Here is an 8,221-nt window from a genome sequence, read left to right as displayed (position 1 = left end):
ATCTTCAGTATGTTGGCATCATGTTGACAAAGTTTGGTGTGAACTACTTATTCCTGCTTGGAGGAGTATGAATTTATTTATAGCCTGATTTTTCCAAAAATCCACATTCAAATCAAAATAGCAGACTTCCTGTTGGTCGCCGCTAATGGGTGTAAATTAGAAAGTTGTCCGGCTTGATGAGATCAATATACATACCAAGTTTGGTGTCTGTAGCTAAAACTAACCCCCCAACTTTTGACTAAAGGTGGCGCTATAGAGCGCCTCCTCCACGCCCATTTATGAGCCTTTGCCAGTGTCTAACTATCATTAATACTGATGTGTGTGTTGAGTTTCATGAAAATCTAAGCTTATTAAGTGCCCCAAAAACACAGGAAACAAATGTTAAAGTTTGACACGTTGCCATGGCAACAGCATTTAATGTATCAACGACCCCTTTACAGATTCTCATCGGCCGTGTTTTGACATTATTCTGATGAAGTTTGAAGCAAATCGAGTAAAATTAAGAGGCTGATTTAAAAGCATTTTGAAAATGACAAATTTCCTGTTGCCAGTTGGTGGCGCTATAACTTTGACTCTCAATAGTCACATCTATGTGATCGGCATCATACAACAAACAAACTCCTAAAGTTTCATCAGAATCAGACAATGTGTGCAATAGTTATTAGCCATTTCCTGTTTCTCATTTCTCGCCATAATTTCGTCGCCTCGCCACGGCCAAACCGTTCGAGATATCAAAAATCCCTTCGCAATTTTTCATCCCCAATGTCTTGAGATCAGGTTGACCGAGTTTGGTGGCAATTGGGTAAAAAACCTAGGACTAGTATATCAAATTCCAGAGCATGCGTTTTTGACAAAACCCAGAATAACCAACTTCCTGTTGGGATTAGCTAATGACATAGGGTGCAAAAGTTGTTCAGATTTATGAGTTCTATATGTGTACCGAGTTTCATATGTGTACGTGCAAGTATGTGTGCTATATGACCCTCCAAATTCCAGGGGGCGGTTTCACTCAGACATTCATCACAATAAGAACAAAATATGATCACAAAATGTTGTATTTGACTGTAAACTACAATCTTAAAATGTCTTGAAGTAAATTTTGATTTATGAACAGAATTTTCTTGATTTGTTACATTTAAACTCCATTTTTACATTTACATTAATGTTATTTTTAAGTGATTCTATAGTTTATCCTATATCTCAATTACCTTACAAATCACAAATCTGTTTTTTTTTTTTTTTTTTTTTTGTTTTTTTTTTTTTTGTTTGTTTGTTTGTTTTTGTTTTTGTTCTGACTAAAGATTCTCCAGACTTGAAATGTAACTAGTATCCTCAAATCCTAGTTTTGTTTTTAGTTTTAGTTTATGGCTGTATGATTATTTATTTACTTATTTTGTTTTCAGGTTTTAGCAACATTTTATTTATTGCACTGTATGGTGTTTACTCATGATTCATTTAACTCACACATGAACAACATGTCTGATTCATTGTCTTTTCTCTTTCTGTCTTCAGTCTGTGTTATTGCAGTATTACAGAGGAACAGTGTCTCATCCTGACTTCAGCTCTGAAATCAAACCCATCACACCTGAGAGAACTGAACCTGAGCTGGAATAAACTAGGAGACTCTGGAGTGAAAAACCTCAGTGATCTACTGATGAACACACAATTCAAGCTGGAGAAACTAGAGTTAGTATCATTATACTGTACAGCAGTGACAGTTAAAGTTAACAGTTATTATTTTTTTATGGAATATTGCAGTAATTAAATGATTTATCCATGTACATTACATATTTCTAATGTATGTGCCCTTCTGATCTTTCATCTAAATAACTTAAATGACAGCAATAGGTTGTTTGCACATGACGTCATTGCTGTGGTGTGAAATGCAGCTGGAGGGCAGGAAGTGATATTTCTCCATAGGAATCACTAGCAGAAACTCAAAAATGCCTGTTTTGCGTTGTTTATGGATGCTCAAATTGGTCAAACCGAGAAACCACAAAATATCTTTTATCATGTATGAAAATTAGCTGTTCATAAGGGCGGAAAGTCAAGAACTGACTAAAAAGTGCAGGAAAAAGTGGCTTGTAAACCTCCGTCTGTGGTCAGGAGGAGAGTCGGATCATGCTTGTGTGTGCAAATGATTAAGAAAAGATATAATAATATGTTAAGATATTAATAAAGAAATATATAAATAGATACAGAGTAGATACTGTTTGCTCACTTTCTATAATCAGTTCAGAATTTGAATCAAAGTTTCACTTTATGTGTTGCAAACAGGACCAATGACCACAAAACCCTGCACATGCAGCGAACTTTCAGGAGTGACTGAACAAGCAGAACAGATGAGATGGAGGAAAGTCTGTACTGTACAAGAGAAACATATAAACAGAAAATCACAACATGTGTTGGATGTGTTATGAATAGGAGTGATTTTTCAGCTAAATTGAAATAGCTGCCTCAGTTGCCTGTCATTGAGGTGGTGGAAATAAGCTAAGCATGTGATTCCCACATTTATATGAAGGATACAGGACATATGTCACTCCTGAATCTACTGCTGTACAGGGTTTTTGGCCATTGGTCCTGTTAGCAGCATGTAAAGCGAAACCTTTTTTCAAATTCTGAATTGATTATAGTCTAGAAAGTGAGCAAACAGCGCTTTCATATAGTCACTAAAAAGCTGTGACTCACTTCACTTTATCGCACAAGGTTCAATTGTAATCAACTGCAAATATAAGATCTTTTTTGCATTGTATCTATGTGTGGCTTTTAGCATTGAGTGAATTCTCACTGTCTCACCCTGTATCTATTTATATATTTCTTTATATCTTAATATTATTATGTCTTTTATTAACCATTCACACACACAAGCATTATCTGACTCTCCTCCTGACCACAGACGCAGGTTTACAAGCCACTTTTCCCTGCTTTTTTTCAGTCAATTTCTTGCCTTTTCCTCCTTATGAACAGCAAATGTTCATACACGATATGAAAAAAAACTTCTCGGTTTGACCAATTTCCATAAACAACTGAAAACATGGTCATTTTGAGATTCTGCTATTGATTCCTGTTCCTTTAGGTAAATTGTAATTCAGAAACAGAATTTTAAACTAAATGTTCACATTTTTAATGTCATTTTTAAGTAGTTCTATAGTTGATCCTAGATCTTAAGATGCTTTGTTAATCTTTTTTTCTTCTGTTCTTGTTTATGGTCATATAATGTTTTTGGCAATGTTTTAATTATTGCACTGTATGGTGTTAACACATGATGAATTTACTCACATGAACTTGACACTTGTCTGATTCATTGTCTTTTCTCTTTCTGTCTTCAGTCTGTGTGAATGCAGTATTACAGAGAAACAGTGTCTCATCCTGACTTCAGCTCTGAAATCAAACCCATCACACCTGAGAGAACTGAACCTGAGCTGGAATAAACTAGGAGACTCTGGAGTGAAAAACCTCAGTGATCTACTGATGAACACACAATTCAAGCTGGAGAAACTACAGTTAGTATCATTATACTGTACAGCAGTGACAGTGAGATTAATTTACTGTTCAGTTTATTTTAAGTGTTTTGTGTGTGTTTGTGACTGTACACTCAAAATAATTTTTGCCTCTTTTTCATTTTAATTAAAATCAGCTAAAGCAGTGGTTCCCAAACTTTTTCTGCCGGGCCCCCCTTTTGCAGAATAAAAAAAATTCAAGCCCCCCACCCCATTCATTTACACATAAACAATTTCAGAAGGAATTATTTGAAACGTAATAATTATTACAATTATTATAATTCAGTGTGTGACAATTTACTGAAAGAAAAACTAAACAAGGAACTAGTCACTTTTAGAGTAGAAACATTAAAAGTAAAGCATGTAGCTTCACTATGTACTTTTTTTTTTTTTTTTTTTTTTTTTTTTTTTTTAAACTATGTTACAGCATTCATTGTTTTTTAAACAGATTTTTTAATTTTTTCATATTTTTATCTCTTTGTTGTAGTTGTGATCTCTGAAGTAGATTCATCATCTATCTACATTTACCTGCCACTTGTTGTCTTTTCAAAAACGTGTCCATGCTTAGAGCAGAACTACACTGTGTCATTCATTCATGATTTTACTCGGCTGATGTCAGTTTCTCATTTCTGATATCAACTGCACCATCTAGTGGTCTGTTATTTTAGGACAAAAACTGATAACAGACAGCTGCAGCGGGTACTGCGAGTCTCTTGAGATAATAAAATATGATGAAATTCATATTTTGTGTTAAATTATTTATATGTGGCAAGTAGCCGTATAATAAGCGACATAATTTGACAGTGGGGTCTTGTATCACCCTGAAAATGATCCAGGGATGTACCGAAATGAAAATTCTTGGCCGAAACTACTGAGCTAAAGTAACATGTTTTTGAGCATTCTGTAAAATTTTGTTGTGTTCACTCTACCTAATATATTTAATATTGAAACTGATTTAATTTATTTGGTTGAAACTACATTAATATTGTTTTTGTTGACGTAACTGAGCAGTGGATTTGTAGTTCACAGCATGATTTGCAAGGAACTGCATGATTGTAAATTTAGGGATGAAGTGTTATTTCATGTGTTTTTCTGTAAAGGGAAATACATGTTAGTGTTTAATGTTCAGTTATGCTGGACAGTTTCTGTAATGTTGTTGAATTTTGTGGTTCCCATTATGCAGAAGAGTGACGTTTGTGTTTAGACTGTGACTCTTGAGTAATAGATATTCAAATATCAGTACTGACACCAGTTTTTTCATATTCATTATTGTGTATAATTATGAGTGAAACTGCTTGTTTAATATATTAATAATAATTAGGCCTCAGTGAATAAATAAATAAATATATAGTTATTTGTTTCCACAAGATTTTGTTTGACAAATGTAGTTGAGCTGAACCCAAACTTTTAATGTAAACCAGCTAAATTGACCCAACTAAGCAATTTTCATTTAAATGAAATAAATTAAATTGTAAAAACATTCTTTAGTAAAATTAAATAAGCAGAACTAATTTATTTTTTGACTCTATGACATTTACTTATGATGTATTTATTCACACATAAACTTTACATGGATCTGATTCATTGTCTTTTCTCTTTCTGTTTTCAGTCTGTGTGATTGCAGTATTACAGAGAAACAGTGTCTCATCCTGACTTCAGCTCTGAAATCAAACCCATCACACCTGAGAGAACTGAACCTGAGCTGGAATCAAATAAAAAACACAGGAGTGAATCACTTATGTGACGTACTGAAGGATTCACACTGTAAACTGGAGAGATTGAGGTCAGTAACATTCACATACAAGAATCAAAATGATTAAAATCACTTCAACAGTTTAAACCAAAACACTTTATACTCAAAATCTCATGATGAGTCTGAGTTCACATTATATTTGTGAAAAATTCTTCACCTTAATGATTTGTTTGTAAGATGATCTTCCTCTGTTTGTCTCTTTCTAGTCTTCATTCCTGTGGAATTACAGATGTTTCTTCTTTAACTCAGTGTTTGACAAACACAAAAGCACTGCAGTTTCTAAAAGAGCTTAATCTGAGTAAGAATATGATTGGAGACTCAAAGCAGCAGCTCATTGATGTGCTACGAGACTCAAACTGTAAACTGAGGTGAGTAAACTTCACTTTCTGATATTAAAGAGATTCATTTACCTCTAATATGTGAACAAATATATACTTTCAAATATTTGTGAAAAGAGTTTATCAAATTATCATCAAGCTTTATTTCAAAGGGTTTGTGTCAGAATGAAATGTAAAGTTGATAAAAATGTTGAACACAAAGGAGGAAAGAGAACAAAAGCACACTGTCAGAGCTTTATACAACAACACCTGCTTTATTAATGACATCAGTAATAGTGAATCATTACAGTTTGAAATAGATTTGGTCAGATTGTAGGAAAACGCTGGTAAAATCAGTGCAGATTCCAGCTTCAGCTCACAGCCGTCCAGCATCACATGATCAATGTCTCTGTCTCTTGTGTTTTTAACTTTGACAAGCAACACGTCACATTACTTATGTAAGGTTTAATCAGGGTGTGATTTGTCGGGGTGAATTCCTCCCTGGTAGAACTGCAACAGCTCAACGGTGTAAACCTGGGAAACATGCTTCATTCTGACAAGATGCTTGTTATTAATATGCTCATGTTTATTGGAGAAACAATGAATTTTTTCAAAAATCCCCCTCTGTTTTTCCACAAATCCACCCTGGGTTTTTACATCCAAATCAGGACCCTGGGTATAATGTACAGAATCCACATTTGATCCAGGAATGCATCATCCTGAAGGGAGTTTATTCTGATGTATGTCCAATGGATATGAGCAATACCCTTATTATACTGTTTCTTGTCCACATGAATGAATGATTAGAGACAAATGATTGATTTGAATGAAATCCATTGTTTCATTTTAAATGCAAAGCTTCCACAAAGAAAACAGTTCCTAACAAACTATAAATGAACCTGGAAGTTGAGACAAGAAACATTTTTTTAATAATTTCAGTTCTTTACTGAGACCAATACAAACATGTTTAAACAGAGGACAGATGTTTTAGATGACGTGATCTTTAACAGAACGTTTTTGTTTTAAGGCAAAATATTTGTATTTGTTGTGTCATTTATTATATTTCTTTTCACTGCATAAATAAAGATGATGTGTTTCAATGTTATTTTGACTCAATAGAAAACCTTTTAAAATGACTAAATGTATTATATTTAAAACACAAATACTGTTTTATAAATATGTATTCAAATCAGGTAGAGTCAGTAATTAATCTGATTACAGGATTTTAATGCAACTTTTTACAAAAAAAAAAAAAAAAAAAAAAAATGTGATTGAAATATAGTAACTAATTTGTAGTTTGTTCCACTGAACTCTGATTATCTTCTCTTCTGTTCCACCTTACAGTGTAGATACAGATCCATCACCAAAAGTCCCTGGTAGTTCAATTGCAAGAAATATGTGGAGTTTAATCACCAAAAGATGATAAATGCTGTATATCATAATGAAGTGGTCTTGAGAGGAGCAGTAAACATCAGGTGAGGATCCACAGAAGAGCTTCACTACTGTGTCTATGAGGAGAAAGAAATGTGTGATAAATGTGTGAATGTGATCCATACAGGTGAAGAGACTCAGACTTTACAATCAAATAATGCAGCATGTGTGTTAGAAACATGTGATATTGAATGATTAATGTTGCTTTAGTATTCAAGTGATCATTTTGTTTAATTTAAAGCTGGAACAGAGGAGGAAGAAGCTCAGATGAGTCTGTCTGGCTCTTCAGTTTAATAATATTTGTATTAAAATCATCCATAATGATTCAAATGTTTCTAATCATAAATGCAGCACTTAAATGTATGAAAAGAAATGATAAAACAAGTCTATAATGTGAAATTTCCATGTTACTTAAAACATTTGTTATCTCATATTTTATACACATTGTTATTGTATTTTATTTTATATTAGGTTAGTTATGTGTGTGTGTGTTGTTAATGTACAGATATCCAGTATATTGTGTTTGTTCTGTGGATGGAGTCTCTCCTTCATCAGTTCAGACCAACTAAACATTTTCACCAGTTAACAGCATTTGTGTCTTTCAGTCTCCTCTAGATAGTCAAATACATTTGTCTTTTTCACCACATTTACATTTGCATGTAAATAAAATGCTACATATACAGTTAAAAACAACTACTTTGTTTGAAAAGTTCACTTGCCTGTTTTAAGTATTAAAATATTTTGAGAAAAGTCTCAGTGTCTTTGATTGGTTTCCAACTTTCTTCAAAAATATTTCATGTTCTACAGACAAGTGAAAGAAAACAAGGAACATACAGGTTCTTATTTAGCACTTATATCTTATAAAACTATCAAACAACAGATATTTTGACTTTAAATACTTTTAATTAAATGAATGACTTACAAATACCAGAAACTGTAAATGAAATCACTGCAGAAGTGTTAAAGTGTTTGTGAACAGGAAGAACAAAGGCAGTGAGGATCTCAAACTAAAGTCTTCTGTATCAGCAGTGATGTTGATGTTGATGTTGATGTTGAAGGTTTCGAGGTTTCAGCACCTGATCTTTATGAGGATTCATCAGTAAAAATACAGAAACAATCACCAAATGTACAATAAAAACTTTCAGAAAGTATTTCAGAAATGATCCTGTAAATCAGAGAAATCTGCTGCAGATTTGTCAGTGAATTCACTTCTTGTTGAA

The 8,221-nt window shown here is 33.3% G+C and overlaps 1 protein-coding gene across 7 annotated transcripts in view; it reads left to right on the top strand.

Annotated features, from left to right (window-relative positions):
- LOC127162324 (ribonuclease inhibitor-like) overlaps positions 1-7,340 on the top strand; it is a 25,368-nt gene extending 18,028 nt beyond the window's left edge. For 4 of the 7 annotated variants that reach the window (XM_051105114.1, XM_051105117.1, XM_051105115.1 and 1 more), the window contains 5 exons: positions 1,513-1,686; positions 3,330-3,503; positions 5,110-5,283; positions 5,460-5,621; positions 6,915-7,340. In XM_051105114.1, coding sequence (XP_050961071.1) covers positions 1,513-1,686; positions 3,330-3,503; positions 5,110-5,283; positions 5,460-5,621; positions 6,915-6,993 — 763 coding nt within the window. In that variant the 3' untranslated portion in view covers positions 6,994-7,340. The remainder of the gene's footprint in view (positions 1-1,512; positions 1,687-3,329; positions 3,504-5,109; positions 5,284-5,459; positions 5,622-6,914) is intronic. The other 3 variants (XM_051105113.1, XM_051105112.1, XM_051105116.1) reach the window with 3 other exon arrangements.
- Positions 7,341-8,221: the final 881 nt, after the last annotated feature.

The sequence above is a fragment of the Labeo rohita genome, unplaced genomic scaffold (assembly GCF_022985175.1).
Source record: "Labeo rohita strain BAU-BD-2019 unplaced genomic scaffold, IGBB_LRoh.1.0 scaffold_891, whole genome shotgun sequence".
Taxonomy (NCBI): Eukaryota; Metazoa; Chordata; class Actinopteri; order Cypriniformes; family Cyprinidae; genus Labeo; species Labeo rohita.
The sequence above is the reverse complement of the archived record's forward strand: the minus strand, read 5'-3'. Positions and strand labels throughout refer to the sequence as shown.